The following is a 19,805-nucleotide window of genomic DNA, read 5'->3' on the forward strand; positions in this document are numbered from 1 at the left end:
TTCAAAGGAAAAAGGTTTAATATACAGATTGAAGATTCACATCATGATAAAGGATATAAAGTTGAATATCTTCTTGCAATAAAAGTTCAAGTTTTGCATCTTTCCCTACTTATACTGTTATCTTTTTTCCTGTGCTTTTCTATTGCTTTCACCCCACCTCTTCCTGTTTACATGGATTCTCTCCCTCTCCCCAGTAGTTTGGAAAGCCTACTCCTACAGAAGCTAAAATGATTAACACTAATTTTAATACACCCTTTAACTTCACCAACATCTAAGAAGCATCTGTAAAGTTCCTTTCCCCTTCTCCCCAAAGTATACTGTTCACGATCCATCCTCCTGGGTAGGATTGTGGCATTTTATTTTTGTTTTCCTTTTTGGCTTTTGCTGTGAGAGGAAGGTAATATGTACTGTGTGTACAGGTTTATTATACTCATCCTAGATGGCTAAAGTATATCCTCCAGTAATTCTTTCAAAGACGGTGTGCAGGAAACAAACTTTGTGAACTCTTCAGTATCAAAAAATGTCTTCATTTTACCTTCAAAATCAAATGCCAATTTGGCTGGGTATAGGATTCTAGGTGTAAAGCCTTTTGCCTGCAGAATTTGTATTATATTGCTCCACTGACTTCTAGCATCTAGAGTGTCCAATGATAAATCTGCGGTCAGTCTGATTCTCATTCCTCTGTATGTTATTTCTCTCTTTCTGGAAGCCTTTAGGATTTTTTCTTTGTCACTAGAATTCCCAAATTTCACCAAGATGTGTCTAGGAGTGAGTCTCTTCTCATCAATCTTACTAGGTATTCGATAAGCACTGACAACCGCAGGACTTGAATCCTTTAGCTCTGGAAAGTTTTCTTCAATGATTTCATTAATTATTTCTTCTGCTCCATTCTCTTTATTATCTTTTTCTGGAATTCCTATCAAACGGATGTTGGAACTTCTCGATCTATCCTCTATGTCTCTTGACCTTTCTTTATTTATTATCTGTTTGGCCATTTGCATTGTATCCTTAGAGAATTCTTCAATACGATCTTCTAGGCTGTCCATTCTCTCCTCAAGTATATTTATTCTGCTATTCAGAACATCTATAGAACTTATTTCTAAGACCTCTGGAAGAGAATTTTTAATATTGGCAACCTCCTCCTGTAGCTCTCTAAAGTTGGTATGTATATTTCTTCTAAAGTTTTCTTCTGTTTCTTGTATTAAGTCTGTTTCTTTAGACGTTTGTGCATCTGTTTGTAGGGTTTTGTGTCGCCCTTTCTCAGTTTTCCTTAAAAATTTGGTGATCCCTGATGGAGTACTCAAATTTGTACTTAAATGCCTTTTCTGCTTATCAGGACTTAGCTCTAGTGATGTTGAGGGAGAGGCCAAACGCAAGGTACGACAGACTGTCCCAATTCCTTGGTTTCTGGGCATAGCTGTTTCCTCTTTATTCTGGGCTTTTTGTACCATCTGGTATTTCACCAGTTTTTTCTTCTCAAAGTCCCGAGCCAAATAATCACAGGCAATTTCTTTAAGTCCATCTGAGGCCTCTTTTTTCTCAATCTGGGAGGCAGTCTTTATATTTTCTACTTCAGAGTCCTCTCCTTCCTCCCAAGATAAGACTACTTCCATTTCCCACTCTGAACCTTCTTCCTCCTCTGGGTCAGAATCTTCTACTACCTCTTCAATTAAAACAATCTCCAAGTCATTACTGTTTTTTTCCTCAACTCCATATTTTGTATTTACCACAGAATGACACTGAAATGTTGAAGCTGGTTTCTTATAGGATACTGAAGCCTCCTCTTCTCCTTCCTCCTCCAGCGCCAAAGCCTCATTTCCCACCTCTTCTTCCAGCTCAGAAGTGTCTTCCTCCTCCTCTAGCCCTGAAGTCTCTTCTTCCTCTTCCTCCAGGCCCGAAGCCTCTTCTTCCTCATCTTCCAGCTCTGAAGAGTCTTCTTCTGGCATCTCTAAATTCTTCACCTCCTCTGGCTCAGCAACCTTTACTTCTTTAACAAAGAGAAAGCTCAAGCCATCACTGACTTCCCCCTCAGCTCCATTCTTTGAATCTAATCGAGTTTTTTCCTGAAGTAAAAAAAAAGAAAACAAAACTTTGTATCCTGTATCTTTTAAAGGAATCAATGCTTTCACTCTTTAAGTTTAATAGGACCACCATCTTAACAATTACCAAATATCTAAAAAATTATTTAAGTATTACTTATTCTTGAATGCTTAGGTCCTCAAATAAGTTTCCCTTCTGATCACCCCATCACACCTGGTATTGGTGCAGCATTTGCAAATTTCCATGGGGTCATAACATTTAGTGTGTTCCTTCTATATTCCCAACACTGACTCTCAAAAACAACTTGTTAGGTCAACGTCTGATTACATGCAGGACCCTAAGGTAGACACTTCTCTAACTTCAGGAACACTACCAAAACAAACAAACAAACAAAAAGCCCAATATTCATATTTATTTTTTCCTCAAAGGAAATAAAAGTAAATCTAGTATTTCTTAAATATCCCTCTTTGTAGTTCAAGCTCCAACCACATTACTCAAAAGGAAAGCATGTTTTGGTTAGTAGTACAGGCTCATTTGGTAGAGCACGTGACTCAATCTCAGGGTCATGAATTCAAACCCCACTTTGGACATGAAGACTACTTTAAAAAGATTGGCTTGTTCAAATCCAGCTGTCATATTTGCTACTGGTGCATCAGCTTGCCCTCTAGAACAGCATCTAAAGACAGCACTAACAGAATAAATAAAGAGGGGCAGCCCGGTGGCTCAGCAGTTTATCACCACCTTCAGCCCAGGGTCTGATCCTGGACACCCAGGATTGAGTCCCATGTCGGGCTCCCTGCATGGAGCCTGCTTGTCCCTCTGCCTGTGTGTCTGCCTCTCTCTCTCTCTTTGATGAATGGAAAAACAAAATATTTTAAAAATATAAATAAATAAATAATAAATAAGACAGCACTATTTCAGATTGTTGGGAGGGTTAAATATGACAACCTAGGTACTGAGCCTGAGATAGTTATCTCTAATACAGAAATTGGCTCATAATATTCCTTGAAACCCTGTACGTACCTCTGAGCTTTTTAATGCTCCCTCTGTTACAGACTCTTCTGTATTTAGGGCTAGCTGATCACTATTTGTCCTTCCACCCCTCCTCCCCATCAACTGTCCAGGACAGGTTGGGTACCTCATCTGTGTAAATCTCTGGGGAACAGTTAAATTCTGAGGTTAGGTGAATTCTCAAAGAATTTGTTGATCCAAGTATATTTCCTAATTCTAGACTGTCATTTTAGAAATATTTTACACTTCAAAATGTTGGGAGGGCAAAAGAATTGGGTATTCTTTTGAAAACACATCGAAAATACTGGCTTGGGGGGCACCTGAGTGGCTCAGTGGTTGAGCATCTGCCTTTGGCTCAGGTCATTATCCCAGGACCCCATGGGGAGCTTGCTTCTCCCTCTGCCTATGTCTCTGCCCCTCTGTCTTTCATGAATAAATAAAATCTTTAAAAAAATACTGGCATAGGATACAGGCCTCTGAGGATACAAATAAATGGAGGTATTCTGTGCTCATTAATTGGTAGAATATTGTTAAAATGTCTATACTACTCAAGGCAATCTGCAGATTCAATGCAATCTCTACTAAAATTCCAATGCCATTTTTCATAGGAATATAACAATCCTAAAATTTGTATGGAATCACAAAAGACCACAAATACCCAAAGCTGTCTTGAAAAGGAATAAGGCAGGAGTCATCACAGTCTGATTTCATACCGAATTACAAAACTATAGTAATCAAAACAGTATGGTATTGCAGGATAGTTCACAAAAACATACAAATCAATGTAAACAGAATAGGGAGCCCAGAAACAAACTCACATGTATATGGTCAACTAATATATGGAAAAAGGAGGCAAGAATATGCAAGGGAGATAGTCCCTTTAATAAATGGTGCTGGGAAAACTGGACAGTCACATGCAAAAGAATGAAACTAGACTACGGTCTTACATCACAGACAAATATAAGAAATATACACTGAAGATGGGAGATAGAGAATGTCTACAATATACCACAGGAACTACCTTTTAAGATTGGGATCACAAAAAATATTCAGAAAATAACCTAATGTGTTTTCAATGAAATCAAATACATGGGAACATAATCTAAGAAACCAAGATCTTTATACATGGAATGGGTAACAGCTAGATATCAACATAATGAACCCTAGAATAGGCTTTAGTAAAATAATTTACTTTTCCCTGACTACCAATGAAGACAATTTAGGACTACTTTATAAATTGAAAGTTGAACACACTTCTATTTGGTCATTTTTTTCATAATCCCACTGCATGAGGGCTTTTAACTGAATTTACTCAACTGTTTGTTTCTATTTTTCCCTTTTAATGATTTAAAAGCGACTATCCTATTGTTTACCCTTAAATACATAACATTTAAATTTTTCTTTTAACATCTGTAATGATTATGTACAAACTCTTCTCAAATCTAACCTCTTCCAATCTTCCAACACCACCCATTAAAAGAAAAAAAGCCTTGAAGTCATTACTCTTAAGGTCATTGCTTTTACTTTTAATTATTTCTTAAAAATTGGTTTAAACTCTAGAAGAACTTTACCAACTATTACTTATTCTCTGCATATAAGCTCCACAGATCTGTATACTTACCACTTTTTCTTGAATTCCGTAACTTCTTCCTTTCTTTATTTTTTCATTTTGTGGGAGTACACCTTTCAGTAATTTGTTCATAAATGGTTTTTGGCTAGTAAAATTGCTGAGACTTTGCATATCTGAAAAGGTCCTTACTTCACCATCACACTTAAATGTTAACTTAACTTGGCATAGAACTTTAGGTTCAAAATCATTTTCCCTCAGAATGTTGAAGACATTACTCCATTGCTTACTAACGTCCAGTGTTGCTGATGAAAAGTCTGCTGTCAACCTAAGTACTGCTCCTTCATCTTCTCTGGAGGCTTTTAGAGTTTTCTCTTTATTCTCTAAATTCTGAGGGATTTTTTCCTCTCTTTTTTCTTTGACCTGTTCATCTTCTCCAATCTCTTGGTTCTCTTGTGTTACTTCTGTAAGTATGATACAATCTTCACAAGTGTTGTCTAAATTGCCTCTGGTTTCCTCCACACTTTCCAGGACTTTGTCATTTTGTGATTCATCATGGGACAATTCCTTGCCTTGGTCCACACTGTAGTCCTCAGGTTTGTCTAATTTGCTACTCAGTTCACTTATTTCTTTTCTTTTAGAAGCCACATTTTCAGTATCTTCAACTATGTCAGAGTTTGCTCCTTCTATTTTCTCTACCGAACATGGTTTTTGTGTGGTTGAGCCTTTTATTTGTTGCCACTCCTTTTTGGTATTGGTGTTGTTTTTATTTTTCACTTCAGGTATTTTACTTTCTACTCCTAAAATTTCCATTAGGTCATTTTTAAAGGATTCCCTTATCTCTTCAACCATTAACTCCAGGCTTTCCATCAAGCCTTTAAACTTCATCAGCATAACTGCTGACACATCTTTGCCTTTTAAATCTAATACCTGAGCCATCTCCTGGTCTTCTAGCAACTGAATGCCTTCCCTATGGTTGCTACATTCCTGTTTCTTTGCAAGTCTAACAATTTCTGACTCTGCAATGGACATTGTGGATATGTTGTTTTATTTTCCTGAAGAGTAACTTTTGTTCTTGCAGGTCTGCTAGACTTTCCCAAACTCAAAAATCTTTATAATATATATATCATCTGAAATATAAAAACAAAAACAGAAACTCATTTACTGATGAATTCTTGAGAAGCACAATAATCAAGAATATGAATGTGGTTAAGTATACCATAGTATGAGAACTCCACCACAATTTAATACAAAGGGTGACAAGATGGGTGTATGCATACTAACAAAAAAAAAAGAATTCAAAATTCATAAAAGATTATTAAGACCGCACTCAAGTAAAGCTTTCAATGCCATAAATCAACCAAATAGTAGATGAAAACGAATGACAGAAATTGACCAGTTTCCTATACTATTAACTTTGCTGCCTGTGTTCTCTGTGAGGATTAAACAGAGTACAAGAAAATAGACATTACTAAAATGAATGTACCATACCCAATTCTTAAAGTTTAAGGACTTGAATAGAATCTTATACAAAATGGAAAGAGAAGGCCCTTTCTTTGATGCAGAGATAGTTAACATTAAGACTTTAATTTCTAGGGATCCCTGGGTGGCGCAGCGGTTTGGCGCCTGCCTTTGGCCCACGGCACGATCCTGGAGACCCGGGATCGAATCCCATGTCGGGCTCCCGGTGCATGGAGCCTGCTTCTCCCTCGGCCTGTGTCTCTGCCCCTCTCTCTCTCTCTGTGTGTGACTATCATAAATAAATAAAAATTTAAAAAAAAAAAAAAAAAAAGACTTTAATTTCTTTAAACATGCTCTCGGGGCGCTTGGGTGGCTCAGTCGTTTAAGATCTGTTTGTTTGTTTTTTAAGATTTTATTGATTTATTCATGAGAGACACACAGAAAGAGAGAGAGGCAGAGACACAGGCAGAGGGAGAAGTAGGCTCCACGCAGGGAGTCCAACGTGCGAGTCTCCAGGATCAGGCCCTGGGCTGAAGGTGGTGCTAAAGCACTGAGCCATCCAGGCTGCCCAAGAGCATGACTCTATTTCAGCTCAGGTCATGATCTCTGGGGGCTTGGAGCTCTGTGCTCAGTGGGGAGTTTGAGATTCTCTTTCTCTCTCTCTTCCTCTGCCCCCGCTCCACAGGCTCTCCCTCTCACATCAATAAATCAATCTTAAAAAAAAAAAAAAAACATACCCAGCTCTCAAGTCAATTCAGAATATTACTTTCCAGAATGCAAATATGGATTTGAGAGGAGCAGAAAACCCATGCCTACTCCCACCTCACAAAGGCCCCTTTATCTTTGCATGAGGAGACTCCGGTTGTTCATTTTTGTTTTTCAGCATTCCACCCTGTGGTCCTGACCCTGCGTGGTGTAAAGGAACAAACCACCCCCATTCCTCATCACTTAGTTAACAAGGATAGGAAGCAGGTATGCACAATACACACGCTTTGGACAACAGCTGGGATGCCTGTTCCTGAATCTTTTCCTCTGCAAAACATAGCTACCCACTTGACTTTGCTGCTGATACACTAAAAGTTGTACCACCTGCCTTCAAGACTCAAACTGCTTGAACTTACAGGTATGAAAAGAAAAATTCCCTCCTCTGTAAGAGAATTTAGCAACTTAATGGAAGGAGATTAGGGTAAATAAACAAAAGTGCTAGCGATTATCAAAGAAGATGAGCCGAAGAGTAAAGGTTAATAGGACTCATGAGTACTAATAGTAACTTTGAGGAACCGAACCAGAAAACCTTTCAAGCATCGAATGGAGGGATAAAAAACACAGATCATAGCAATAGATAACTCTCACTGGAATGAAGTCATCTGATTGAAAAAAAAAATCATCGGGTCGGGTGCAAGGTTAATAAAAGATGCATATATATCTATATATAATATCGATAAAATTTCTGAATTCAGACATGAGCATAAGTTCCCAGAAACATTTATTTCTTTTTTAAAGGTTTAATTTCTTTGAGAGAGTGAGAGCATGAGCTGGGTGGGGAAGGGACAGAGGGAGAGGGAGAAATGGACTCCCATCTGAGCACGGAGCCTGACTTGGGGCTCAATCCCAGGATCCTGGGATCATGACCTGAGCTGAAGTCAGATGCCCAATCCACTCAATCACTGAGGCGCTGCCCACTACCCACACTTAGTGAGGGACTGTATACTAGTTACTGTGCTGGATAGGAAAGGAAAAAGATGTTGAGTAAAAAACTGACACAGAGGGGCGCATGGTGGCTCACTCAGTTAAGTGTCCAATTCTTTTTTTTTTAATTTCTTTTTAAAGATTTTATTTATTTATTCATGAGAGACACAGAGAGGAAGAGGCAGAGACAGGGGCAGAGGGAGAAGCAGGCTCCATGCAGGGAGCCCCGATGTGGGACTTGATCCCTGGTCTCCAGAAACAACCGCTGAGCCACCCAGGCATCCCTAAGTATCCAATTCTTGTTTTCAGCTCAGGTCCTGAGATCAGAGATGAAGCCCTGCATCAAGCTGGTGCTGAGCATGGAACCTCCCTAAGAGTCTCCCTCCATCCCTCTGCCCCCCTTTCCCCACAAAGAGAAAGCAAAACAAAACAAAACAAAACAAAACCCTGATGTGAAACCTCCCCTGAAAGGGGGTAAATATCTAGGGAGAAACAAGTATCAAATCGCCATTGTGCCCACTTACAAAGTACGGGGTCAAGGGTCATAAGTGTCTATACCAGGTGTCATTTTATGTATTCAAGGGAGACTCAGGAAGGCTTCCCCTGAAGAAGTAGTTCATATGGAATCTGAGAAATAAGCAGCAGTTACATAGCAAAGAACAGAAGCAAGTACATTTCACGCAGGGGAGAAACTACCTGCAAGGCTGGAGCAAGCGTCTTGGAAGGGTAACCCACGGAGGGAGGGAGCAGGAGGGCCGGCTCTGGTGGATCTGGCTTCTAAATGGGGAAGGTCAGGAAAAAGCCAGGTTTTAAAGGAAGAGTACACATTTTGTTGAACTCATGAAGTGTGAAGTGCTCTTGCAGTAATTAAGAGAACCAGATAAGCATGTCTAGAACCCAACCTAGTTTCTGCTCTGCAGATACACATTTGTGATTCATATGCCCATAGGCAGTTAACTCCATAACCAACAAACATTCCAAAAACAAAGGAAAAAAAATCATATCAGCGTGAGACTTAAGAAGATGCTATAAGCCATTTACTGGGAGAAAATATTTCCCAAAGACCTATCTGATAAAGGATTGTTATCCAAAATATACATGAAACTCCTACAACCTAGTCCAAAGAAAATGAACAACCTGATTAAAAAAATAGGCAAAAGACTTGAAGAGACATTGCACCAGGGAAGATCTACAAACAGCAAGTCAGCATATGAAAAGATGCTCCATTGTGTGTCATCAGGTAAATGCAAATTAAAATAACTAGATACCAGAACACGCCTATCAGAATGGCCAAAATCTGAACTACTAACATCAGATGCTGATAAGAATGCAGAGTAACAGGAACATGCATTCACTCTGTTGATGCAAATAATATTATGCAAATATTACAGCTACTTTCGAAGACACTATGGCAGTTTCTTGCAAAACTAAACATACTCTTACCAGATGACCCTACAATCATGCTCCTTTGTAATTCATCCAAAGGAGTGAAAAAACTTGTATCCATACAAAACCTGCGTCCACCCCGAGAGGCTGGCTGGCTGGCTTGCTTATTTATTTATTTATTTATTTATTTATTTATTTATTTATTTATTTAAAGTTTATTTATTTATTCATGAGAGACACAGGCAGAGGGAGAAGCAGGCTCCATGCAGGGAGCCTGACAGGGGACTCGATCCTGGGTCTCCAGGATCATGCCCTGGGTGGAGGGTGGCGCTAAACCGCTGAGCCACCCAGGGCTGCCCTAGCAGCCTTAACTGAGAAGGAACCAAGATATCTTTCAGTAGGTGGATAAACTGTGGTTACTATTCTTCATTGCTAAAAAGAAAGGAGTTAGTAAGCCATAGAAGACATGGAGGAGACTAATGCATATTACTAAGTCAAAGAAACCAACCTGGAAAGGCTACATACTGTAGGTTTCCAATTACATGACATTCTGGGAAAGTCAAAACTACAGAGAGAAAAAGATCAGTTCTCAGGAATTGAGGGGAGGGAGATAAACAGGCAAGAACACAAGATTTTTAGGATAGTGAAATTCTTTTGTTCTGTTTTTTAAAAGATTTTATTACTTATTTATCCACGAAAGACACAGAGAGGCAGAGACGAGACAGGCAGAGGGAGAAGCAGGCTCCAAATAGGAGCCTGATGTGGGTGGGACTGGATCTGGGGACTCTGGGATCAGGCCATTGAGCGAAAGTCAGACGCTCAACCGCTAAGCCACTGGGGTGTCCCAGTGAAATTCTTTTGTATGATACAGTGGCAGATACATGTCACCCAGTTGTCAAAAGTCACAGAAACTCAGAAAATTCACTCACCAAGAATAAACCCTAATGCAACCGACGGACTCTGGGTGATGATGATATATATCGATGTAAATTCAATGATGGTAACAAATGTGCCACTAGGGTGTGGGATGCTGATCACAGAGGCTGCATGTGTGTGGTGGCAGGGAGCATATGGGAGGAGTTCTCTGTACTTTGCACTCAGTGTGCTGTGAACCTAAAACTGCTCCAAAAATTGTTTATTAGTTAGAAAAAATTAGCATGAAATATCTTGTCTGCATAAAAAAAAAAGAACTTTAGGGACTACTACAAAAAGGGATATAAGAATCATAGGAGGGCAGCCCGGGTGGCTCAGTGGTTTAGCGCCACCTTCAGCCCAGGTCGTGATCCTGGAGACCCGGGATCGAGTCCCATGTTGGGCTCCCTGCATGGAGCCTGCTTCTCCCTCTGCCTGTGTCTCTGCCTCTCTCTCAATCCTCTCTGTGTGTTCTCATGAATAAATAAATTAAATCTTACAAAAAAAAAAAAAAAAAGAATCATAGGAGCAGCTAATAGGTCATTCATATTGGGACAAAAAGGATACACACTTATAGTCACACGGTTCAAAAATTTCTCATTCTAGAAAAATCAAAATATGAAAAGTTATGATAGCATAAATTTAAAAGTGAGTCTTTCTATGTATGGCATTTAAATAGTAAAGGTTAGAGGCACCTGGGTGGGTCATTGGTTAAGCATCTCCCTTCGGCTCAGGTCATGGTCCCCCCAAGCTAAGGGTCCTGGGATAGGGGTCCACCTCACATTGGCTCCCTGCTCAGGGGGGTGGAGCCTGCTTCTCCCTCTCACTCTGCTACTCCTCCTGCTCGCACTCTAACTCTCTCAGAGAAATAAATAAAATCCTTAAAAAAAAAAAAAAAAAAAAAAAAAGAAGGGCAGCCCGGGTGGTTCAGCAGTTAGCACTGCCTTCAGCCCAGGGCCTGATCCTGGAGACCTGAGATGAAGTCCCATGTCGGGCTCCCTGCATGGAGCCTGCTTCTCCCTCTGCCTGTCTCATGAATAAATAAAGTCTTAAAAAAAAGAGAGAGAGAGAAAAAAAATAGCAGCAGATAAAATCCAACACTATTTAAAAGGATACACCAAGATCAAGTCGGTTTATTCAAGAATGCAGGGAGTTGCTATGGAAAACAATAAGGTGGCTCCTCCTAAAATGAAACACAGGATGACCATATGATCCAGCAATGCCCCTTCTGGATATTTAACCACAAGAACTCAAAACAAGGGATGCCTAGGTGGCTCAGTGGTAAGTGTCTGCCTTTAACTCAGGTTATAATCCCAGAGTCCTGGGATCAGGTCCCACATCAGGCTTTCTGCATGGAGCCTGCTTCTCCCTCTGCCTGTGTCTCTGATGAGTAAATAAAATCTTTAAAACAAAAAAAAAAACTAAAAACAAGAACTAAGTAATTTGTACAGACACCTTCAAAAGATGAAGGAAGGAAATGTGGCATACACATACAATGGATTATTCAGCCTTAAAAAGGAACATCTGGGCAGCCCGGGTGGCTCAGCCATTTAGCACTGCCTTCAGCCCAGGGCGTGATCCTGGAGACCCAGGTTCAAGTCCCACGTCGGTCTCCCTGCATGGAGCCTACTTCTCCCTCTGCCGCTCTCGCGCGCGCTCGCTCGGTTTCTCATGAATAAATAAATAAATAAATATTTTTTTAAAAAAAAAGAAACATCTGATAACTTGCTACAACATAAATGAACCTTGAGGACATGCTAAGCCAGTCTCAAAAGGACAAGTACTGTATGAGGCTACTTATATGAGGTACCTAAACATCATCGAATTCACAGAATAAGAAAGTACAATGGTCTTGCCAGGGGGCTGCGGGGAGGGGGAATAGGGAGATTGTGTTTAATGGTAGAATTTCAGTTTGGAAAAATAAAAGTTTGGAGATTGAGGATGGGGATGGTTGCACAATAATGCAAATAAATGTTTAATGCCAGTGAATTTTACATTTAAAGAATAGTTACAGTAAGTTTTATATTGTGTGTTTGGTCACACTAAAAAATGCCCTAAGAAGGGCACTTGGCCGGCTCAGTTGGAGAGCTTAGGGCTCTTGATCTCAGGGTTGTGCGTTCAAGCACCATGCTGGGCATGAAGCCTACTTTAAAAAAAAAAAAGAGGTGGAGTATGTAGATGGCTCTGTTGGTTAAGGATTTGACTTGGGCTCAGGTCATGATCTTGGGATCCTGGGGTGGAGCCCCATGTTGGACAGGTGTTCACCAGGGAGTCTGTTTCTCCCTCTCCTGCCCCCTGCTGGTGTGTGTGCACACAGGCCTGCTCGCTCACGCTCTCTCTCACCCTCTCAAATAAAATCTCTTAAGCTGCTAGAAGTTTAAAAGCAAATAATTTATACATGTAATGTACTACACTGCTCAAAAAAGAAAACATTAATAGTTGCAAAATATCTTAAACCTACCATTCACTTATGACAAAACTCAAATGATGAGCAGCAGGAGGTCAAAGGAAAAACGTATACAAAAAAATCTTAAGTCAGAGAAATGGTCAAAAGAGAGAAAGAAACATGACTACTAATAGAAAAAGTGATCGATATTAGTTATTCATTCCTCCTAATAAAATAAACTAGAAAATCCAACATCAGGAGTTGTACCTGACGCTTAGTCGAGGCGACAATGAGAAGGCAATGCATAAAGTCCACTGTGTAAGACTCCACAGTCCTCAATACTTCAGTGACATGGGGGCTGGGGACCTATTCCAGGTTAGAAGACCAAGGGGACCTATTCCTTATCCAGATCCCAGTCAAGCAAATCAACGTGGAAGGGCCAGAAATTTTGAATGTGGACCAACTATTAAATGAATTAATGAATGGTATTACCTGTGATAATACTGTGGTTATTTAAGAAATGTTCTTATCTTTTAAGAGATAGAAGAAGTTCAAAAGGCCCAAAATGGTGTCACATAGGTTACAGTCCCAACTCAGTAAACCAAGACTGCATGAATACTTAACATAACTGCAGTTTCAACCCAGGAAGATAACCTTTAAAAAGTTGATCAAGAATTTTCTGGTCAGGGAAGCCTTGGTGGTTCAGTGGTTAAGCATTTGCCTTCAGCTCAGGGAGTGATCCCAGGGTACCAGGATCGAGTCCCACATCGGGCTCCCTGCATGGAGCCTGCTTCTGCCTCTGCTTGTATCTCTGCCTCTCTGTGTGTCTCATGAATAAATAAACAAAATCTAGAAAAAAAAAAAAAAAAGAATTTTCTGGTCAGCACCAATAATCTGTCACATGAGCCCTCTCTTTCTTCTAAAGGACGAGGAGACAATACACTTATTAAAACGCTTTTGTCCCCAGATGGTGGGACCTCACCTGAACTAATCCTTTTTCTCTTTAGGACTTCCTTGTCCAGCCTTTAAAAACTTTTCCCTTTCTGCAGATCTTCGGTGCTCCCCTCTATTTGCTAGACAGGATGCAGCCCAGTTCCTGAATTGTTTAATAAACTTGTTTGAATTTTATTTTTAAAAAATACTTAAGGGAATCCCTGGGTGGCGCAGCGGTTTAGCGCCTGCCTTTGGCCCAGGGCGCGATTCTGGAGTCCCGGGATCGAATCCCACGTCGGGCTCCCGGTACATGGAGCCTGCTTCTCCCTCTGCCTGTGTCTCTGCCAGTCTCTCTATGTCTGTCGTAAATAAATAAATACATCTTTAAAAAAAAAAAAATACTTAAGTTTGTTTTTAACCTGAAGCATGGTTGACATACAATATTATGGTAATCCAGGCATATAAAGAGTGATTAAACAATTACATATATTTTATGTTCACCATGAGTACAGTTACAACAATACTGAAGCTTTTAGGGCACCTTGGTGCCTCAAGCGGTTGAGCATCTCCCTTTGGTCCAGGGTGTGAACCTGAAGACCCGGGATCGAGTCCCACGTTGGGCTCCCTGCATGGAGCCTGCTTCCCCCTCTGCCTGTGTCTCTGCCTCTCTCTCTGTCTCATGAATAAATAAATAAAACCTTAAGAAAAATAAAGAACTTTTTAAAAAATGAAAAAAGAATACCACCGAGGTCTCCCAGATGAAACAGACTGCTTTGTGGGTCTTACAAAAAATACTATTAGAAGGGCACCTGGGTGTCTCTGTGGTTGACCCAAGCCTTTGGCTTGGGTGTGATCCCAGGGTCCCCAGATGGAGTCCCACATCAGGCTTCCCACATGGAGCCTGCTTCTGCCTGGGTCTCTGCCTCTCTCTGTCTCTCATGAGTGAATATATAAAATCTTAAAAATAACAACAAAAAACAAAAATACTACTAGAAATTTAAAAGTATAAACAATATAGTCAAAAGTAAGAATTTTCCTTAAAGAGAAAAAAACTACAAAGTGCAAAATTAAGCATGAGAAATGATCCACTGCAAGGATTTTCTAAAAAGCTCATTTGCCAATGTATGTTAATAAAAAAGCTGGGGAGGGAGATCCCTGGGTGGCGCAGCGGTTTGGCGCCTGCCTTTGGCCCAGGGCGCGATCCTGGAGACCCGGGATCGGGTCCCACGTCGGGCTCCCGGTGCATGGAGCCTGCCTGCTTCTCCCTCTGCCTGTGTCTCTGCCTCTCTCTCTCTCTCTGATGTGACTATCATAAATAAATAAAAATTAAAAAAAACAAAAACAACAACAACAACAAAATAAATAAATAAAAAAGCTGGGCAGCCCAGGTGGCTCAGCGGTTTAGCGCCTGCCTTCGGCCTAGGGTGTGATCCTGGAGACCCGGGAGTCCCACGTCGGGCTCCCTGCATGGGGCCTGCTTCTCCCTCTGCCTGTGTCTCTCATGAGTAAATAAGTAAAATCTTAAAAATAAATAAATAAAATAAAAAAGCTAAAGGAAATAAATAGTATCCTAGCAAAACTTATTCAGAGGCGGCTGGCATTGTTAAGGTGTTGGTGTGGGGGTGACTGGACGTGATTGACTTGCGTTGGTTAGCAGGTCAAAATGCAGATCTTCGTGAAAACCCTGACCGGCAAGACCATCACCCTGGAGGTGGAGCCCAGTGACACCATCGAAAACGTGAAGGCCAAGATCCAGGATAAAGAGGGCATCCCCCCTGACCAGCAGAGGCTCATCTTTGCAGGCAAGCAGCTGGAAGATGGCCGCACTCTTTCTGATTACAACATCCAGAAAAAGTCAACTCTCCACCTGATTCTCCATCTGAGGGGTGGCTGTTAATTCTTCAATCTTGAATTCTTAGTGCCCAATGATGGCATTGCTCTGCACTCTAGCCATTTGCCCCAATTCAAGTTTAGAAATTACCAGTTTTAGTAAGAGCTGAATCACTGGTTTTCTCAATAGCTGTTCAAAATGTTAATAAAAGTTTTGCTGCATGGTTAAAAAAAAAAAAAAAGTTGGTGCATTTCTTTTCTGCATTCCTACCCCCCCTATTCAGGGGCGCCTGGCAAGTCTTGATATCCCAGTTTGAGTCTGACCCCCACAGTGGGTGTAGAGAGTACTTAAATACATTTTTAAAAAAATCTTCTAATCAAGTATTGATCCACATTGTGTAAAAACACAAACCCCTCATCAGATTAGCATTAGAACAGATAATTTTCTTTTCCTTTTTTGTTTTTAAATATTTTATTTATTCATTCATGAGAGACAGAGAGAGAGGCAGAGACACAGGCAGAGGTAGAAGCAGGCTCCATGCAGGGAGCCCGATGTGGGACTCGATCCCGGGTCTCCAGGATCACACCCTGGCTGAAGGCGGCGCTAAACCGCTGAGCCACCCGGGTTGCCCTAGAACAGATAATTTTCATTAAAGTTCTGAACTGCAAAAAAGCTGAAACAGAAGGGGGGGGGCAGTAAGCTAAAACAGGTAAGTGATTCACAGAAGAGGGAATAACATTCTAAACCACCACGCACACACAAAAAAAACAACAGTCTAATGTTTCTTGTAGTAAAAGTTCATATAAATCAATAAGCTAAAATAAAAAAAAGAGGCACTGCAAAGCAATACCAAACATACGAAAAGCTGCCCAATCCCAGAAGATTAGGGAAAAAAAAAAAAAAAAAGAATCCCTTTTACCTCTCTGGGGTGGGAGCAGTTACAACTTTCCAGGAAATTGGAAAACCTCTTAAAATCAGGTATAATACATAAGGACTCTCCCCTTGAGAATCTACACCAGGAATAAAACCACCTGTACCTAAGAACACATAGACAATGAACCACGATCCACCACGCGGTGCAACTATAAGCAGCCATTTAGAGTATATTTGGAGACCTAACACTCTGGTTTGGTTTGGAATGTCCTTGATATAGTAAAAAACAAACAAACAAACAAACAAACAAGCTGCAGAGAACACATGCAGTAGAATTTTCATATATACACAAAGAACCAGCAGAAACGAAAAAGGATGGTATACATGAAAATATGCTCAATTTTATGAATCAGGAAAATGCAAACCAGAACAGATTCTAGTGTGTTAGAAAATGGATTACAGCCAATGCAGAGGCAACCTCTGCCCTCTCCAGCCTGAAAGGGGCACTGGGAATTTGCTGAACCTTTTGGGTAATTAAAATGGGAAAAGCATAATGCCGTTTAGAAGGAGTTCAAGTTAGTCTTTTCCTTTATTCTTCTCCCCTGCACCCAGAAAAGACACCCAGACACAGCACACAATGATGCAATGGCAAACCAAACCCTGTGGCCACAGGGAATGGCCCGGGAAATATTAACTCTTCTTTTTCTGGCTAAAAGGAAATCTGCAATACCACCAACACATTCAGGAAAAGAAAAGAAGAAAGAAAGGAAAGAAAGGAAAGAAAGAGAAAAGAAAAGAAAAAAGAAAAGAAAAGAAAAGAAACAAAACACCCCCCCCCCCCCCCCAGAATTGGCTGCTCACTTTGAAAATGCACCACATAGGAAATGCAAGTAGATAATAAACATATGAAAAAGCAGTCAAGGCCAAGGAAATGCAAACCAAAACAAGATGGTCCATCCGGAGATTAAGGGGAAACTTATCCCCTGCCCCTCCCCCCACGGCCTTGGGAGTGTCAATTGCTAAAGATTTCTCGCCCCTTCTAACAGGTTCCAGCCTCTAGAGTGCTCTCCCTGGTAAATTCAAGTTTCTTAAAACCTAAATCCAAACTCATGGCTGCACTGATTAAAAACCTCCCAATTTTTCCTAAGCTTTTGACGGCAGTCTAAACCTACCTGAAACTCGCCAAATCGAGGGGGGTGGGGGAGAAACTCGCTAAAGGTGCTCCAGCCTCAGCCTCTGCAAATCCTGTTTCCTTCCCTGATTAGGGATTGTGAGGCCAGAGTGGATATAATTTCAGGATGTCTGGGATCTTGGGCAGGAAAGAGACCACCTATTTATTTTCATTCATCTCTGAGAGGAATTTAGCATTTGACATCAAAATAATACATTTGAGATACAGAATGTGCGATCTTCCTAACCTATTTCACAAAACCGAGTGGCGGGTCTAAACTACCTTTTAATTTGACATAGGAGGGTAAAAGCATTTTCCGATACCTGCAACAACTGAATTGTGAAACACCTGCGACTTCCAGGGGTGACCAAATCTGGGATCCGGCCAACAGGAGACAACCACGGCCCCAGGCACAGGATTCCCAGCCTACACCAGCTGCTGCAAGACTCCCAGCTCATCGGTCCAAAGGTCAATTGCCCAATTCACTCTGAACTATGCACCCCTGCCCTCCACTTCTCCAGCTTCTCAGCCGCTCCACCAAGTCTCACCTGCGTACCCAGCGAAGACCGATCACTTGGAAGAAAGTTCTCTGCAGAACAGGACTTGGTCTCCTGCACAGCAGTCTCAGTGTCTAGAGTTCAAGCAAAGTCCATGATGCAGAATTTAAAGTTTAAGGTTTAGCATGCAGAGAAGTACTCCACTTTGTATATAGGAGGGGGGAAGCTCCTCTCTAGCCTTTTGCTTTTCTAGCTGTGTGTTAGCTTCGATTTACAAGATCATAGGAATTTACGCAAAGATACAAAGTTACTGAGAGTCTGGGAGGGGAGGCTGGGGAGCCCTGCTGGGGAAGGCAGAGATCTAGGGCCCCGCCTGAGGGGGGCAAGCAGAGAGACAGGGATAGAGGATGGTTTTCCTTTTTTGTGCTAGTTGGGGTCTATTTCCTAGGACACTTTGGCAGTAAATATATATTCACCGTTTGAAAAAGAATTCAGTCATTTCTAACAATGAAGGCGATGCAGAAAAAGTCACTACCTTCAAACCTATTCCCTTACTTGTACAGTTTATGGGAAGTACTGCGAAGACCGGGTTGGGGATTAAGTTCAAGGCCTGGCATCCACGAAAAGGGGACAGACTTAACACCCAGGTCCGCCAGGCTCCAAAGCGCTCCCCTCATTCCATCACTCCCCAAAGACACCAAGGAAGTGTTCACCTCCCCCACCCTTTTACTTATTTTAAAGATTGTATTTATTCATGAGAGTTGGAGAGAGGCAGAGACCCAGGCAGAGGGAGAAGCAGGCCCCATGCAGGGAGCCCGACGCGGGGCTCGATCCCGGGTCTCCAGGATCACGCCCTGGGCCGAAGGTAGACGCTCAACCGCTGAGCCACCCAGGTGCACCCCCCCCCCCCAACCTTCTTTTAAAGCCCGTACTTAAATATTGCCTCCTTTCCTTGGCCTCACTTTCTCCTCCTGGCACTGCTATTTTACTTTGCTCTTCCTTTTTTTTTTTTTTTTAAACTCTCCCCACCCAACGTGAGTCTCGAACTCACAACCCTGACATCCAGCGTCTCGTGCTCTTCTGAGCCGCCGGGTGCCCCAACGCCGCTGCTCTGCGGGGAGGGGAGGCTGAGGAAGGGGCCTCTGCCACCGGCCCGTCGGGAACAAAGCAGGGTGCAGAGCCCGAGGGGCCCCGCGGCGCCCGTCCCCCCGCACCTGGCCAGCCTCACCTGCAGAAGGGACCCAGCCTGCGGACGCACCAGCGCGCTAAGGGAGGAGCGAGGGGGGGCTCAGCCGGTTTTGCCGGCTCCTCCCCTCCCCTGGCGGAGTCGGGAAGATTCTAGTCCAATCCCCTCGCGCCCTACACTCCCGCGCCCGCCCCCCCCCCCCCCCACGCTCCTCCAGTCCCGAAGCACCTGCCGACTTCCCCTCGCTGCCCCCCGCCCCCCAGCTCCAACCTCCGCTCGGAGTCCTCGGAGCCCCGGGCCCAGCGTGCCCCACCCCGCCCCCAGGACCTCCCCCCAGCCCGCCCCCGTCGCCCTCACCCCCGCCAGCCCTGACAAAAGGCTCACATCTCAATAAGGGCCACACTAGTTGCTTAGTTCCTGCTGGCGCTAAGCCCCGCGTTCATTCTCGAGTCCTCTCTCTTCTTCAATCCCCACAATCATATCCAAACCCTTGAATCTGTCCGCTCTCTCCCTCTCCGTGGCCCCTCTGCGGCCCTTCTCCACATCATTCCTTTCTGAGTGCCTTCCTATTTCAGGTACAGTAAAACCCTAACCCCACATCCCATCTTGGCTCCCTCTTTCACGTTGTCTTAGTTCTGCTCCTCATTACAGGTATACAGTCTCCTTTTTCCTCTCCCGAAAACACCGAAAGTCTTGCCTCAGGGCCTTTGCACTAGCTGTTTCCTTTGCGAATTGTATTTCCAGTTCTTTCACCTCCTACTTCTTTTTTTCTTTTTAGATTTTATTTATTTATTCATGAGAGACACACACAGAGAGAGGCAGAGACACAGGTGGAGGGAGAAGCAGGCTCCATGCAGGGAGC

General features: G+C 42.4%; 2 protein-coding genes across 5 annotated transcripts; one reads left to right on the forward strand and one right to left on the reverse strand.

The window, feature by feature from the left end:
• L1TD1 (LINE1 type transposase domain containing 1) lies at positions 1-19,105 on the reverse strand. 4 transcript variants are annotated; one of them, XM_049110352.1, is made up of 5 exons: positions 18,986-19,105; positions 17,809-17,891; positions 8,465-8,545; positions 4,673-5,748; positions 1-2,063 (listed from the first exon to the last, which is right to left on the reverse strand). In XM_049110352.1, the coding sequence occupies exons 4-5, from the start codon at positions 5,648-5,650 to the stop codon at positions 444-446; spliced, it is 2,598 nt and encodes an 865-aa protein (XP_048966309.1). In that variant the 5' UTR covers positions 5,651-5,748; positions 8,465-8,545; positions 17,809-17,891; positions 18,986-19,105; the 3' UTR covers positions 1-443. The 4 variants fall into 4 exon arrangements, with proteins under 4 accessions (XP_048966309.1, XP_048966310.1, XP_048966308.1 ...); XM_049110353.1 differs by lacking the exon at positions 8,465-8,545; XM_049110351.1 differs by lacking the exon at positions 18,986-19,105 and having other exon boundaries at positions 17,809-18,026.
• Positions 15,005-15,457, forward strand: LOC112647137 (ubiquitin). The gene has a single exon (XM_025427869.3). It carries the CDS (start codon positions 15,049-15,051, stop codon positions 15,280-15,282), a length of 234 nt encoding a protein of 77 aa, XP_025283654.1. The 5' UTR covers positions 15,005-15,048; the 3' UTR covers positions 15,283-15,457.
• Positions 19,106-19,805: the final 700 nt, after the last annotated feature.

This window comes from Canis lupus, chromosome 5 (assembly GCF_003254725.2).
Source record: "Canis lupus dingo isolate Sandy chromosome 5, ASM325472v2, whole genome shotgun sequence".
NCBI lineage: Eukaryota > Metazoa > Chordata > Mammalia > Carnivora > Canidae > Canis > Canis lupus.